The sequence below is a fragment of the Lepisma saccharinum genome, chromosome 2 (assembly GCF_977018435.1).
Source record: "Lepisma saccharinum chromosome 2, izLepSacc3.1, whole genome shotgun sequence".
Taxonomy (NCBI): Eukaryota; Metazoa; Arthropoda; class Insecta; order Zygentoma; family Lepismatidae; genus Lepisma; species Lepisma saccharinum.
Genome location: NC_139230.1, coordinates 62,590,135 through 62,607,179, shown reverse-complemented (window position 1 = coordinate 62,607,179; position 17,045 = coordinate 62,590,135). Strand labels below are relative to the sequence as shown.

The 17,045-nt window shown below is 37.8% G+C and overlaps 1 protein-coding gene across 3 annotated transcripts in view; it reads left to right on the top strand.

Moving 5' to 3' along the window:
- Nucleotides 1-17,045, top strand: part of LOC145984055 (uncharacterized) — an 81,908-nt gene that overhangs the window by 38,580 nt on the left and 26,283 nt on the right. For 2 of the 3 annotated variants that reach the window (XR_014441277.1, XM_083117421.1), the window contains exons 4-6: nucleotides 7,509-11,808; nucleotides 12,324-12,410; nucleotides 12,847-12,926. Coding sequence is in view for 2 of the 3 variants with exons in the window: in XM_083117421.1 (XP_082973547.1) it covers nucleotides 7,509-11,808; nucleotides 12,324-12,410; nucleotides 12,847-12,926 (4,467 nt within the window). In the remaining variant the exon portion in view is untranslated. The remainder of the gene's footprint in view (nucleotides 1-7,508; nucleotides 11,809-12,323; nucleotides 12,411-12,846; nucleotides 12,927-17,045) is intronic. The other variant, XM_083117422.1, reaches the window with a different exon arrangement.

The window sequence follows — 17,045 nt, the reverse complement described above, 5'->3', positions numbered from 1 at the left end:
CGAAGAGTGTGACTTACAATTTGAAACAGTAGTTTAAAAACACCATGAAGGCATAATTTCAGATATTTGCCAGAAAATGCGCTAAAATGAAAATGTGAATTTTGGGAAAAATAACACCGTATAGTAGAAAATAAAAAATAAGATAATACACCAATTTGAAAAAAAAAATAACAAAATATCAAGGTCCCTACCGATTAGGCATAAATAAAACAAGAATATCAGTTGTAATTTATTGCATTAGTAACAGTGAGTCTCAACTTAATTTTCGGCATAATCACCACCGTTGTTCTGGCATGTGTCGTAGCATGGCACTAAATTTTGTATGCCCATGGTATATGTGTCTGACAGCAAAGTCTGGAACTATCTCTACCGCAATGTAGCTGTCAAATCCTTGCCCTGCCAGAAACCTCTTCAGTTAAACAAAGAGATGAAAGTCGGCACATTCAAGGCCAGGCCTGTACAGGGAGTGGTCCAAGATCTCTCACCTGAAGTGATGCAAAGGGCCCACATGTACTCAGCTGTATGGGGTTGTGCACATTCGATTGGCCTTCCGTGAATTGTCTGCACCATCGTCTGACCATACTGTCACTCACGACGTCCGGTCTGCACAACTCGCAGGCTTGCTGGTGGCTCTGTGCCAAATTCTGAGCGTGCAATGTAGGCTACATCGCAGTCGGTGGGAGACTTTATGAGAGCTGCAATCTTTAACCTAGAACTGTCCTAAACTGACTGCATTGCAACTGTACCAGATTACAGCTACATGCCACTTCTTCCTGCCTGCATGTGTGTGTGTTGCTCTCCGACCACTAGTGCTGCGTATAGACACCATTGGAGCTTTTTCAGGATGCCCCTCGTATATGAACTTTCAGAAGCTTTTATTATTAGAGTGTACATGTTTTAATGTGTTGGGTAGCTAAATCAGGTACCTATACAATGCAATTCTATAAATTCCTTGCGTTAAATTTCTAATACTTACATACCCTTTTCGTCAGCATTAATGGTATAACTGCATGTTGTCCATTTCACAGCACTTCACTTTGATATACTGTACTGAAGCAGAAATCCCATCGATAATGTAAGGAAATATGACACTTTCTTTTGTTCAATTCAGTTGTTTCACTTATATGCAAGAGTTAAGTTGTTTGCTTTACAGAGAAGAGAGAAGTAGCTTTATGCATTGAAAAATGAGTCCGCACTCATGGTTCTTGCAAGCAGAGGGTTCCAAACCTCAGTGGAAATATCAACATATAATACCGAGAATGTATAAGGAGACTGATAAATTACATTTTTTTTCTTAATCACTCTTATCTCATTTAATCGTAACTTTAAAAGTAATCAAGCATTTTATTTTAAACTTACTGCGTATGACAAAATTCCGTAATCCTTCCCTAGCTTGTGAATTGTAATAATTTTCCAAATTCACTATTTTGCTGTTTGAATTCAAATCATAGAGAATAGAGAAATGAAGTCAATTTCATAGAAGATAATATTGGTACTTATCAAAACCATGCATGGATCTGTATGAGTTTATTATTTCCATTTGCAAAAACATTGATTTAGTTTTTTAGTTTGTAATTGTCAGGGAAAAATGTAAATTTTGTCCTGGAAAACCTGGAAATGTCAGGGAATTTCATTTCTGCTTGTTTGTAGCCACCCTGATACTGATCTTAAATATTAAATTGAGACTTCATATGCATACACGGTGTGTCTACAAAGTTTTTAGACTGGCTTCATAGAAAGTTAAATATGCGAGACTTGCCGTAAGCCTTGGTTAGTCTTCGATGTACATCCCTCCTTAGTCCACACACTTAGTGACATGGCTGTACAATTGCTGGATGCCCCTGTAGATATCTTATTTTGGGATTGTGATTGTGCCTCGTCGCACCTTCAATTTACAAAATGGTGTCAAAATGCTGACCCTTCAGGTGGGATTTCAATTTGGGGAATAAAAGTAGTCAGCCAGTGCAAGTCTGGCAAATAAGGTGGATGGTTTAACACAATCACTTGTTTCTGTGCTAAAAATTGTTTGAAAATAATTGCCTTGTGGCATGGCGCATTACCGTGCTGCAGGAACCAAGCACCGGATTCAACCAGCTCTGGTCTCTTGTCGTAATCTTCTTAGCAAGCTCTCTAAAATGGTTGATTGATTGATTTGGTGTTTTAAGTCCACTTTATGCACGGTAAGGCTAATCGGGACTGGACCTACAGTTTAAAGTGGGATCCAAACCATTATGTGCCTCCACCTGGTACCAAACCTGGGACCCCTTGATTACAAGGGAACGACGCTACCACTGCACCATCAGGAAGGCAACTCTCTCTCTCTAAAATGGATCATCCTCAGTGACTGTGTCTGGTTTTCATTCAGTTTTTGTCAAACTTTTTCAACATTACCACCAGTTACACTGGTGGAGGGACAGCCCTCACTGGGATCATCCGCCACACCTTCCTGACCATTATGCAATTGAGAATGCCAAATTAAAACATTGGAATGAGAAAAATGATTCATTGCCGTAAGCAGTTTTCAGCATTTTAACGATTTCTGAAGGGGTTTCACTGAGTTTCACATAAATCTTAAGCCTCAGCTATACCGTTCTCTCAACAGCTGAAAACAACTCCTCCTATTGATAAAATCTCCCAACATATGCTTCCAATTTCTGTCATACTCTGCAGGACTTTTCTAGTAGGATGCATAAAGTGATGTAATTTATGAACATTTAATTTAGGGTTCTTGTTTGGCATTCACAAAATAGTAAAAATAGCATTTAGGGGGTGTGAAAGGAGCTTTAAATGGGGCATTCGAAGTGTTTTAAAATATTATACCATTTAGGTTCAATATTGTGGATCTTAATGTCGTGAATTTATATTGATAACTACAAGGGTGTACCCAATATTTTCAACAAAAATCACATAATTTTATGACAAGAAAAGACTTTGGTCTGTTGTCATGGGTTCTGAAAATTCAAGGATTTTCCACTTATGGCGCTGCTGTCGCTTCTGGGCAAGCAACCCTCTGAATCAGTGTTGCCACATGAAGGGAAATTTCCCTTTTGCATGGAAATTCGGACCAAAGTTTTAGCCAAGAGGGAATTTCGATGAAAAATATTACAATTTCAGGGAAATTTTAAGACTTCTGACTACATTATTACAGTGTATGCTAAGTTCCAGTTTCATATTCACATTTTAATTTTTTTTCCTAATCCTTCTTATTTCTGCTCCCTTGAATATAAGCCTGTGTTTATTTATATTTCTCTTAAGTTTATTGTACGTCGCTTTTCTGTATCTTCGGATAATTGTAACGATGAGCAATAACAATTTAATGGATTCCTGACCATGATTTAAACCTGGGACATCTGACCAGAAAGCGATGAAATTGACATGTGTGTGAACAATTTGTGTAATATTTTTTATTCATATGAACATGGATCAATGGAAATGTTATTACTACTGCTGCTGGTGCTACTACTACTACTACCACCACTGCTAATAATAATAATTATATATTATTATTATTATATTTGTTTAGGTGAAGGGGAAAAAATAGTCCAAAAAGGAAAATTTTGCCCCTTGGAAAGGGAAATTGTGCCCTCAGATTGTGGCAACACTGCCCTGAATGTGTACTCTCCCATCTGATGCACCGGTCATGTGCTGCTCGGAGAGAGGGTTTCACACCACAATTTGTAAACTTATCTTGCTTTGACATCTTGTTTATGTTTTGTCCATGCCCAACCCTGTGGCCGAGTGGTTAGCACATCGCGCTGCGACGCCAAGGGTCCCGGGTTCGAATCCTGGTCGGGCTTGGTTGTTTGTGAATGTCCATTCATCAATTTCATCATTTCATCACTCATCCCCATCTTCGCAAATTAGTCAAGAGGCACAAAACGCGAAGTAAAATAAACTAAAAATATGTTTTGTCCATGCAAAAATCTTGGAAACTCAGGGAAGTGCATTAATTCCTTCAGTGGCTACTTTCAAAATACAAGCCAGACAGTCTTGCAAGTCAAGGAAGTGGATCGCCATCAATAATTGTTATAGTTTACACAAATTACGTCGGTTTACAAGTCTTATCCAAATCAAGAAAGACAGTTACTTTGTTGAATTACTCTGTGATGCTCTCAAATTTTTTATCGTGTGGTTCAGAGATTCCTATTTCTGCATTTTTACTTTTTTTTACCTAATACAATTATAAATACTTAATAAATCTTTTACACCATGGTGAGACCCAAGAACTGATTTATTTTAATTTCTTGAGGCTCAAAGTAAATAAAAGAAAAATTTCAATTAACGTTCATTATATTATTATTATTATTATGAAATGTATAAAGTATAAAATTTAATAGGACGACAATGCCCTGTATGAATTTGGTGTGGACTAGGAAAATTTTAATAAATTTATTTCCATACCATGAATTTCAGGAATTTCTTCTGAAATTAGTGATCTCCCTGATCGCATAGTGATAACATCTTCACTTTGTAATCATGGTGTCTCGAGTTCGGGTCCACTTTAAACTGTAGGTCTAATCCAAATTAGCTTATCTGCGCATAACATTGGACTTACTACGAAAAATCAGTGTAATATTTTGTGTAAAAATCAACAATATTGACTGATGTATTGGCATTAAATGAACCTAAAAATTAAAAAAAAAAATATACAAAAATAACAGAAAATTTACGAAGGGGAAAATTTATTTTAGTGGTTGAAAGATGTAGAGGCTGGGGAAAATGAGACAGGGGACACTTACCTGGAATCCCCTTCAATTTGAACAGTGACTTGACATTGGTAACATTAACTAGAAGCATTCATTCATTAACTGACATTCGAGCCTATAGGACGTATGACTTTGCAGTGCATCACAGTCAGAAATCAGGTGAAATATTAATATTAATTTTCAAGTGGGATTCAAACCACTCCTTTGGGTTATCATGCGATGACACCAGGGTTCGAATCCCAGCCTGGGCATGGATATTTGGGAATGTCCATTCATCACATCATCACTCATCCCCATCTTTGCAAATTAGCCAAAAGTGCCACAAAAAGCGAAGTAAAATAAAGCAAATCAATCATTTCCACTGAGATTAGATTGGGAACTTAACAGCTTTGAATGACAGTACTAAGAAAGATAAGCTAATCAGGACTGAACCTACATTTTGAAGTGGGACCTGAACCACTATGTGCCTCCACTGAGTATCGAACCCACGATCTATTGATTACAAGGTGATGGCGACACCATTGGAGAGGCCCCTCTAAAGATTTATTTACACCACTACTTACAATAATGTACATAAAATATTTATCAGGAACTTTACTTTTCATCAAACTTCTTTGACACAAATTTCCTTGCCATGACTGTTGTTTTTACACAAATTTTAGAGGCCTTAACGACACATAAGCTAGATGATGAATATTTGCTGTTTTTTTTTTTCTCTGATTTTATAGCATCTTTTTACTATTTATATAGTAAATAGTTTTAGTCAAGATAGAAAGAACCAAATAGTATTAACATTGTCTTTCCTCAGTTTCTTAGTCTGTGGTTACATACAACAATAGCTACTCCATGTGCATCAGAGAAATTAAGTACTAATTTTCATATTATTACAAATAATTATGTTAACATATTGAATAGAAACAATTTTTTTATTATATTTCTGAGACACTTGGCTCAGAGTGGCTCCTCAAATTATATATTTCTAAATACGTGCCTAGTGATGTGATGAGTTAGTATGACTCTGTAACTAGCCTTTGTTATTTTGTACTGGAATTATACAAGTATCTGTATCGTTCATGGTATTGGTATCTGCATCGGTATTGGTAAATGGTGCTATCGGCTCAGCTCTACAGGAAAAACAACATAAAAATCATTAAATCAATGAGGGACTGAGACCACATCATCAAAGAAGCAATAGCTGTCGCAAAACAACTTCAACAAGTTTGGGTTCTGGTAGATATCATAAAGACAAGTGACTTTTCCTTATAAACTTTACCTCGAAAGTGCTTAGTTTCTGTGCTAAGCACTTTAAATCTATCCTGTATGTATGCAACCCAACACAGCAAATGACCGTTCTGACATAACTTCCAGGGATGCATGGCAGGGTTGCCAATAGCGTCACTTGCCAGTCTTACCTGAGCAAAATACTAAAGAATAATGATACTTGCGATGCTGTAAAAAGTATTTACAGTACTTGTGAACTTACCAAGGCAAAGAATTTGGAATGCATATGGACTGAAATTCAAGTGTGTTCATTCTAAAGTCTCTCCACCATGTTTTGACTGTCATGCAATGTCAATAATCACCAGAGAGACTTGCGGCAGATGTTCATGGAATTGAGGAATGAACAAATGTTAACAAAATGTGCTAGCTGCCTCGATTCCAACATGCATACTGCAACAATTTATTTGGAAATTATACCTTGGCATTTAGCATCATTTCTAATAGAGTCCATCACATAATACGGGAGCTGTAAGTTCAATAAAATTTATTGTTGTTGATATTTGACGTGTAGACTGAGACAAAATCCGATATTACCACTTCATTTGGAATAAGTTTTTACTATTTCTGGTATTATTGGTTCACTCCCCCCTTCCCCTGGGATGACCGTTGGGTTTCCGGAATTGCTCGGTCGTGATACCCTAGTTGTTCGGTCTGCTGGACGCTTTCCTCATTTCTTTTTACAGCTAATAATGTGGTTGGTAGTCCGTCATTTTTCACAATTTTTGTGTTGCTTGCAACACTGCCATGTGCTTTTTCACTGCAGGAAATGACGTCACAGATCCGATCAAATGTTGTGTTGCCATCATTCAGGTGGCAAAACAGGCTTTTTTGAACGACTGTGGCATCGAAACGACGCCCCGAAGAGATAAATGTTACTGATAATTTTTTGTTTTTCGTTTGTGTTCTCTATATGTTTCTGTGGTCACCACCATTAAAATGACACCCTGTATATTTGAATAGAACTTTTGGATACATTGAAATCACACTGATTTTTTACTATTATATTGTTAATATTATTGTATGTGTATGTGTGAGTGGTGAGAGGTGATCATACATAAGGTTGATATAGAGAAGACATCTCTTGAATTTTTTCAAAGTTTGCCTTGAAAACTGGGAATTATGCTTGGATTTTATCATGGCCACATTGCTTTTCTTTTTTGTATCTTGTATATGTGTTCTTTTTATTTCTGTTAAAAGTCCATTTCTATCATGATTTGAAGAAAATAGCCTGAGAAACCCACTATGACTTGTACTATGCTAAGCCTTTCCATTACAAGTTTTCTAAAATTTTTCAGTCAAGTATTTTCTGAGAAAAAAAAGGGGGGACTGAGCTAGGTCCAGCTGGGTCAAACTTGATTTTATATATATGCTACTCCTCATTCAGTGCTCCTTTATTGGTTGTAATATCAAGTTAATGGCTTGAGAGTAAATTGTTGTGTAGCTCTCTTGTAGCTGTAAAAATTCCAGTGACAGTTATTTACATTGGTGGAAAGAAAAATACTTTTTGTGTTTTACTTTCAGCAGAAGCAAGAAGAGCAGGAAAAGGAAAACCAGGACCCTAGCAAACGGTGGTGCTTCAAAGCGAAAACAAAATATTGCCCAAAATGATGAAGTAGCATGTGTTCTTTCCTCAGAGGAGCTAAGAACAAAAGTCCAAGCAAAATCTACTACTTCAGATGAAATTAAACTGAATATCCATAATCGTGATGAAGCTTCAGGTGTTGCCTCAGAGGAACTGAAAATCGAGAACCAAGCAAACAGCGGTCCTTCAAAACAGAAGCGAATTATGACCAGGAAAATCACCACCAGATCAAAAGACAGTGCTTCAAAGCAGAAAGAAAATGGTGCCCAAAATGATGATGAAGCATCACTTCTTCCCTCTGAGAAGCCTCCTGATGTCCATAATCATGATGTTCAAGTATTGGATGTTGCCTCAGAGGAACTTAAAATCAAGAACCAAGCAAGGAGCGGTCCTTCAAGACGAAAGCAAATTATAGCCAAGAAAAGCACCACCTTATCAACAGACAGTGCTTCAAAGCGAAAACAAAATGGTGCTGATAATGATGAAGCAGCATCACTTCTTCCCTCTGAGAAGCCTCCTGATGTCCATAATCATGATGTTCAAGTATTGGATGTTGCCTCAGAGGAACTGGAAATCGAGAACCAAGCAAACAGCGGTCCTTCAAAACGAAAGCAAATTATGACTAGGAAAATCACCACCATATCAAAAGACAGTGCTTCAAAGCAGAAAGAAAAGGGTGCCCAAAATGATGATGAAGCATCACTTCTTTACTCTGAGAAGCCTCCTGATGTCCATAATCATGATGTTCAAGTATTGGATGTTGCCTCAGAGGAACTGGAAATCGAGAACCAAGCAAACAGTGGTCCTTCAAAACGAAAGCGAATTATGACCAGGAAAATCACCACCATATCAAAAGACAGTGCTTCAAAGCAGAAAGAAAATGGTGCCCAAAATGATGATGAAGCATCACTTCTTCCCTCTGAGAAGCCTCCTGATGTCCATAATGATGATGTTCAAGTATTGGATGTTGCCTCTGAGGAACTGAAAATCGAGAACCAAGCAAACAGCGGTCCTTCAAAACGAAAGCGAATTATGACCAGGAAAATCACCACCATATCAAAAGATAGTGCTTCAAAGCAGAAAGAAAATGGTGCCCAAAATGATGATGAAGCATCACTTCTTCTCTCTGAGAAGCCTCCTGATGTCCATAATGATGATGTTCAAGTATTGGATGTTGCCTCAGAGGAACTGAAAATCAAGAACCAAGCAAGGCGCGGTCCTTCAAGACGAAAGCAAATTATGGCCGAGAAAAGCACCACCTTATCAACAGACAGTGCTTCAAAGCGAAAACAAAATGGTGCTGATAATGATGAAGCAGCATCACTTCTTCCCTCTGAGAAGCCTCCTGATGTCCATAATCATGATGTTCAAGTATTGGATGTTGCCTCAGAGGAACTGAAAATCGAGAACCAAGCAAACAGCGGTCCTTCAAAACGAAAGCGAATTATGACCAGGAAAATCACCACCATATCAAAAGACAGTGCTTCAAAGCAGAAAGAAAATGGTGCCCAAAATGATGATGAAGCATCACTTCTTCCCTCTGAGAAGCCTCCTGATGTCCATAATGATGATGTTCAAGTATTGGATGTTGCCTCAGAGGAACTTAAAATCAAGAACCAAGCAAGGAGCGGTCCTTCAAGACGAAAGCAAATTATAGCCAAGAAAAGCACCACCTTATCAACAGACAGTGCTTCAAAGCGAAAACAAAATGGTGCTGATAATGATGAAGCAGCATCACTTCTTCCCTCTGAGAAGCCTCCTGATGTCCATAATCATGATGTTCAAGTATTGGATGTTGCCTCAGAGGAACTGGAAATCGAGAACCAAGCAAACAGCGGTCCTTCAAAACGAAAGCAAATTATGACTAGGAAAATCACCACCATATCAAAAGACAGTGCTTCAAAGCAGAAAGAAAAGGGTGCCCAAAATGATGATGAAGCATCACTTCTTTACTCTGAGAAGCCTCCTGATGTCCATAATCATGATGTTCAAGTATTGGATGTTGCCTCAGAGGAACTGGAAATCGAGAACCAAGCAAACAGTGGTCCTTCAAAACGAAAGCGAATTATGACCAGGAAAATCACCACCATATCAAAAGACAGTGCTTCAAAGCAGAAAGAAAATGGTGCCCAAAATGATGATGAAGCATCACTTCTTCCCTCTGAGAAGCCTCCTGATGTCCATAATGATGATGTTCAAGTATTGGATGTTGCCTCTGAGGAACTGAAAATCGAGAACCAAGCAAACAGCGGTCCTTCAAAACGAAAGCGAATTATGACCAGGAAAATCACCACCATATCAAAAGATAGTGCTTCAAAGCAGAAAGAAAATGGTGCCCAAAATGATGATGAAGCATCACTTCTTCTCTCTGAGAAGCCTCCTGATGTCCATAATGATGATGTTCAAGTATTGGATGTTGCCTCAGAGGAACTGAAAATCAAGAACCAAGCAAGGCGCGGTCCTTCAAGACGAAAGCAAATTATGGCCGAGAAAAGCACCACCTTATCAACAGACAGTGCTTCAAAGCGAAAACAAAATGGTGCTGATAATGATGAAGCAGCATCACTTCTTCCCTCTGAGAAGCCTCCTGATGTCCATAATCATGATGTTCAAGTATTGGATGTTGCCTCAGAGGAACTGAAAATCGAGAACCAAGCAAACAGCGGTCCTTCAAAACGAAAGCGAATTATGACCAGGAAAATCACCACCATATCAAAAGACAGTGCTTCAAAGCAGAAAGAAAATGGTGCCCAAAATGATGATGAAGCATCACTTCTTCCCTCTGAGAAGCCTCCTGACGTCCATAATGATGATGTTCAAGTATTGGATGTTGCCTCAGAGGAACTGAAAATCAAGAACCAAGCAAGGCGCGGTCCTTCAAGACGAAAGCAAATTATGGCCAAGAAAAGCACCACCTTATCAACAGACAGTGCTTCAAAGCGAAAACAAAATGGTGCTGATAATGATGATGAAGCATCACTTCTTCCCTCTGAGAAGCCTCCTGATGTCCATAATGATGATGTTCAAGTATTGGATGTTGCCTCAGAGGAACTGGAAATCGAGAACCAAGCAATCAGTGGTCCTTCAAAACGAAAGCGAATTATGACCAGGAAAATCACCACCATATCAAAAGACAGTGCTTCAAAGCAGAAAGAAAATTGTGCCCAAAATGATGATGAAGCATCACTTCTTTCCTCTGAGAAGCCTCCTGATGTCCATAATCATGATGTTCAAGTATTGGATGTTGCCTCAGAGGAACTGAAAATCGAGAACCAAGCAAACAGCAGTCCTTCAAAGCAAAATCGAATTACAGACAAGAAAATCACCACCATATCAAAAGACAGTGCTTCAAAGCAGAAACAAAATGGTGCCCAAAATGATGAAGCATGCGTTCTTTCCTCCGAGGAGCCAAAAACCATAATCCAAGCAAATTCTTGTACTTCAGATGAAATTGAAGTGAACATCCATAATCATGATGAAGCTTCAGATGTTGCCTCAGAGGAACTGAAAATCAAGAACCAAGCAAACAGCAGTCCTTCAAAACGAAAGCGAATTACGGACAAGAAAATCACCACCATATCAAAAGACAGTGCTTCAATGCAGAATCAAAATGGTGCCCAAAATGATGAAGAATGCGTTCTTTCCTCCGAGGAGCCAAAAACCATAATCCAAGCAAATTCTAGTACTTCAGATGAAATTGAAGTGAACATCCATAATCATGATGAAGCTTCAGATGTTGCCTCAGAGGAACTGAAAATCAAGAACCAAGCAAACAGCAGTCCTTCAAAACGAAAGCGAATTACGGACAAGAAAATCACCACCATATCAAAAGACAGTGCTTCAATGCAGAAACAAAATGGTGCCCAAAATGATGAAGCATGCGTTCTTTCCTCGGAGGAGCCAAAAACCATAATCCAAGCAAATTCTAGTACTTCAGATGAAATTGAAGTGAACATCCATAATCATGATGAAGCTTCAGATGTTGCCTCACAGGAACTGAAAATCAAGAACCAAGCAAACAGTGGTCCTTCGAAGCAGAAGCAAATTATGGACAAGAAAATCACCACCATATCAAAAGACAGTGGTGCTTCAAAGAGAAAACAAAATGGTGCCCAAAATGATGATGATGATGAAGTATCAATTCCTATCTGTGAGAAGCCTCTTCATGCCAAAGAAAAGTGGGCTCATACTTTCAGATCAACACAGGTAGAAGCGGTTTCTGAAAAGAGATTTATGTTGGTAAGTATTATTTTGAATATGCATGCCATCATTTTTTTTTTTTTTTCAAAAAATTCTCTTTGGAGACCTTTAATTATTTTGAAAATGTGGTTATGATTTTCATTGATTATCTCTACTTCTAAGTGAATTCCAGACCTCAGATTTTTCAAGAGTATTCTTTTCTTTTATCTAAACATGTTAGTTATGTCAGGGTCAAAAATCTAAAATTTGAAAATACTCAAAATTTTGTATTGACTTGAATTTGAGGGTGTATTTCATGTACACTTTGGTAATTGCTAATTAACACTTTTATAGAAATTCTGAGCCCTTACTTCTGCTTTGTACCAGCATAGTGGAAGTGTATCAATTTCATGATAGGAAATTTGAGACAGAGTATTTTTTAAAGAGAAGCACTGAAATCACTACCTCACGTGCCTGCACATCTCTTGAAAATAAAAAATATATGAGTAGGATTTGGATGTAAATTATGCCAGTCAATTCCATAATTGGCACAATGTACATTGTGTTCATTTCAGGAGGAACCAGATTTATTGGAAAACTTGCCAGATGACCTGAAAGACTGGTTAGATGATGACAGGGATATGATCACAAAAGAGAATAAAGTAAGTGTCATTTATAATTTTATTTATTTCGTACAATAGAAGGAAAATGTTAAGTAGCACATCAGGGTAGGGTTTATTTGATGTTTTGTTTTTGGTAAGAATTATTATTGGTAATATGATAGGTAAGCCTTAGTCAGTCAACTTGCAACTGAATGATTGGGTTTTAATCTTGATCATTTTGTGGGTGTTTTATTGTGTTCATTCAGTACTTCATCAAAAAGCCAATTGTTGTCATTGTAGTAATCCTAAAGATGTAGATAATCAGTTAAACATAACCAAATGAAAATATATAAAACCCAAGTCAAGCAACTTGAATACATTTCTTTCAAGTTTTTCAATTTTGTACATCCTAACGAACACTCTAACCACTTATAAGAAAATTTAAAATTTGAACTTGTGTTAGAGTTCCATAATTGTTTTTATGTCTCATTTTCAGATTATTCAACTTCCAGCCATGGAGAATGTAGAAGAGATATTAGAAGATTTTGTCAAATTTACAAGTGATATTCCCGAACAGTAAGTGATCATGGCTTTAAAATTCTTGAGAGATTTAAGTTAGAGCTAAATAGGGATGTTGGAACTAGGAGTGAAAAAGGGTGACTCACCTCCACCCCTTCCCCTCAGGCCAAGTGGGATGGCGACAATTAACATGCCATTTCATCAAAACTACACAATATTTCAGTTCTTTTTTTGTTTGTATATTAATTTCTTTATTTGTCTATCGAAGTCCCATCTATGCTGAACAAACAAACATAATTTTGATAATATACACAAATGTTAACAATAATGTTAATACATAAAATAATGTTAAAATTTATGATAGTGTGACAACATATAAATACAGTTAAATCTCATTTACAGACAAATCCGATAAAATACGAGGCATATTCGTAAAGTAAGTACCGTTTGCTAATATTGCTGCTGTAGCGCTGCAGTTGCAACTGTATGAGTTCTCGCGGACATCCTTCATCTGTTAGTAAGCCACAGGCACTCATGGGAGCTGGTCATGCTTTTTCTTCATAGTTTCCTAAAGGTTTGAAATGTTCAAGAAAATCAATCGACCCACCGACTGTGAAGTCCAGTCTGTGATTCCTTTTCTCAATGCAAGAAACGTGAAACTGGTATACATCCACCATCAACTGTGTGGGGTCTATGGAGAGGGTGCAATGAGTGAATGGATGGTGAGGAAATTACGGATGTTTAAAGATGGTCGTGAGACAGTTCACAATGAACCAAGGAGCTGTCAGCGATCTGTTATGACAGAGGAATTGGTGCATGCTGTCGACATGGAAATTCATGAAAACAGACGCTTCACAATATCGTGGCTTTCAATGGAATTTTCAGAACAGTCCTCTATGAAATTTTGACAGATCACCTGGAATATCTAAAATTGTGCTGAAGGTGGGTGCCAAAGAACCTGACAGGAACACAAAAACAAAAGGTCTACCAGTGCGCTAACGTTGTTGTCGCGATATGCAGAGGAAAGTGACTAGTTTTTGAGCCATGTTGTCACTGGTGATGAGACATGCCTGTCTCATATAACTCCTGAATCAAGGCAGCATCTATGGAATGGAGGCATACAGTATCGCCAGTCAAGAGGAAATTCAAGCAGTTAATTTCCACCCGCAAGATCATGTTTTGGGACAGAAAGGGGGTTTTGCTGGTTGAATTCTTGCCTAGAGGACAGACCATCAACAAAGATGCATACTGTGACACATTAATCTGGCTGTGTCGTGCAATTCAAAATAAAAGAAGTGCTTCACAACAATGCTCATCCGCATACGGCCCAACAAACTCAAAATTTGATCACGTCATTCCGCTGGGAACAATTTGATCATCTGCCTTACAGCCCTGACTTGCACCAAGTGACTACCATCTCTTTCTTCATGTGAAGAAGTTTCTTGCTGATCAGCGTTTCAATGAGGATGACGACATCGAAGCAGCAGTGCGTGGATGGCTTTCATCACAGGCGGGAACATTCTATGATGATGGGATCCAAAAACTAGTGCCACGCTTTGAACAAATGCTTGAACAATGGTGGAAACTATGTAGAAAAGTACAGCGTGTCCCGCTTATACGTATAATAAAAGAAAAATTCATAACTTCTAAGCAAACTGTCAGAATGATGTGATTGTTGTTTCATTTTAAAGAATAACTCAGAAATTTTTTTTAGCAACACATTCAGCGTTTGCGCAGTATCCAGAATGTCTTGAAAACTGATATCAGTTTCGCAGTAGCCATCGTCATGTGGTCGCCACAAGAAAAGGTGTTTTGTGTTTTAACGTTGTCTGAAGTGAAGTCTGTGACACTTGTGCAGAGACGATTTCATGCACGTTATGGTTTGGGTGCTAAAGAAGTAGTTCCATCGTACATTTCAATAAAGAAATGGGAAAAACAGTTACGTGAAACCGGTTAATTTCTCAAATCTCGTTAGAGACTTCCTGGACAAGCATTTCAATGGAAAATGGATAGTAAGAGGTTTGAATTTTATTGAATGGCCCCCACATTCGCCAGACCTTACTGTGTGTGATTTTTTGTTGTGGGGGTGTGTTAAGAACAAAGTTTACTGTACACCGGTTAGAGATTTGCAAGATTTGTGGTTGCAGTACGCAACATTACCCTGCACATGCTTCAAAACGTGTGGCTTGAGGCCGTGCCACTAATGGTTCACATGTGGAAGTGCGCTAGTTTTCTTGATTTGTAAGAAAATTTCTGAGTTGTTACTGTTACATGTTTGTACAAAGTTTGGACAAAAAATATTGGTAAATAAAAAAGTTGTGATTTTTTCTTTCATTATACGTATAAGCGGGACACGCTGTAGTTTAATGTTTGTAGAATGCAATGCAAATAAAAAAAGGTATGGAACTAATTTTGCTTTATTTTTTACTGCCTTTCGGTACTTACTTTCCGAACATGCCTCGTATAATGGTTTATAGAATTTTGCACCTAATAGCATTACATGAATCAAAAAATATGTCCAAATAATGCACAAAGAATAACTCATTAAACAATTCCTGAACTCTTACTATTGGACAGTTTTTGTGTATGTTTAACCTTGAGAATGGTGTATAGAAAGGTGGTCTGTTCCTCACTGTAAAAGGTGTTACATGGAAGTTTATTTTCTCTAACAGCTCAGAACATAGCCAATCTTGTCTTACTAATTTATGTAAAAACATTAGATCACAAGGTGTTGATACCAAAATGGTTACATAACATTACATAATTTCTATTATGATATTCAATATTGCCTTTAAACCATTTGACCATTTGCATTTGTACCTATTCCACCGTGTCCTCCCAAGTCTTATGCTGAGGATTCCATATTGAACTGCAATATTCTAACATTGGGCGAATTAGTGAGATGTATATCCTATTTACCATTGAAACTGAAGTTTCTCCTGATAAAACCTACAAGCTTCAGACTTTATTTTATGATCGCTTGATAATGACAATTAAATGTTAAGTCAGAAGTAAAAGTAACATCTAAATCTATGACAGTGTTTGTTCGTTGAACTATTTTATTGTCTATACTATAGTCGTAAGAGACAACTCTTTTCATATTACTAAAAGATACAATCTTGCACTTATTTATGTTCAGGACCATTCCTGTTTGTGTGCACCACTCGGCAAAATTGTTCAAATCATCTTGTAGTTTTATGCAGTCGTGTCTACTGACCAAATCTGGTGGTACAACTTTACGTCATCTGCGTACATTAAGACTGTAGCTTTTTGCATTTTTAGGGGCACATCATTTACAAATAATAAAAACAAGTATGGGCCTAAGTTGGAACCTTGGGGCACTCCAGATAACACCTCCCTTTCAGAAGATGAAGAACCGTTCAATACAACAGTTTGCATACGTTTTGATATATAACTAGTTAACAGTTCTAATAGCTGACCTGATACCCCCACTGAACGTAGTCTTTGTATGAGAATTACGTGATTCAGCTTGTCAAATGCTTTACTCATGTCAGTGTAAATAACATCCATTTGTTGTCTGGTGTTAAAGCTATCAGCAATATATCCTGTGTTATTAAAGCTAAGTTTGTAACCGTTGATCTCCCGCTACAAAACCATGTTGTTGGGGGTGCAATTGCATCCCTCAGGTGCCATTTAAGGTGGTTGCATATAAGCGATTTAAATACCTTGGAAAAAATAGGCGGGAGTGATATAGGACGATAATTACAAATGTCATGCTTGTCACCTGATTTATGAATTGGTGTTACTAAAGCTTTTTTCCATCTTATAGGATAGATACCGGTTTCTAAAATTTTTCTCTACAACATTGTTAAGGGATCTGAGAATCCACTGACCCTGTTGGTAGAAATGTGTAGATATTAGGTCAGATCCTGTCGATTTCCCCTTATGTAGGTTAAGAAATTTGCATTAACTTCCTCATTAGTTACACAAAGTTGTGGTATATTGTTGGAATAAATGGGCCTCCCCGATGGCGCAGTGGTAGCGTCGTTGCCTTGTAATCAAGGGGTCCCGGGCTCGATACACGGTGGAGGCACATAGTGGTTCGGATCCCACTTTAAACTGTAGGTCCAGTCCCAATTAGCCTTACTGTGCATAAAGTGGACTTAAAACACCAAATCAAACCAAATGAATTGTTGGAATAAATGTCTTCCTGCT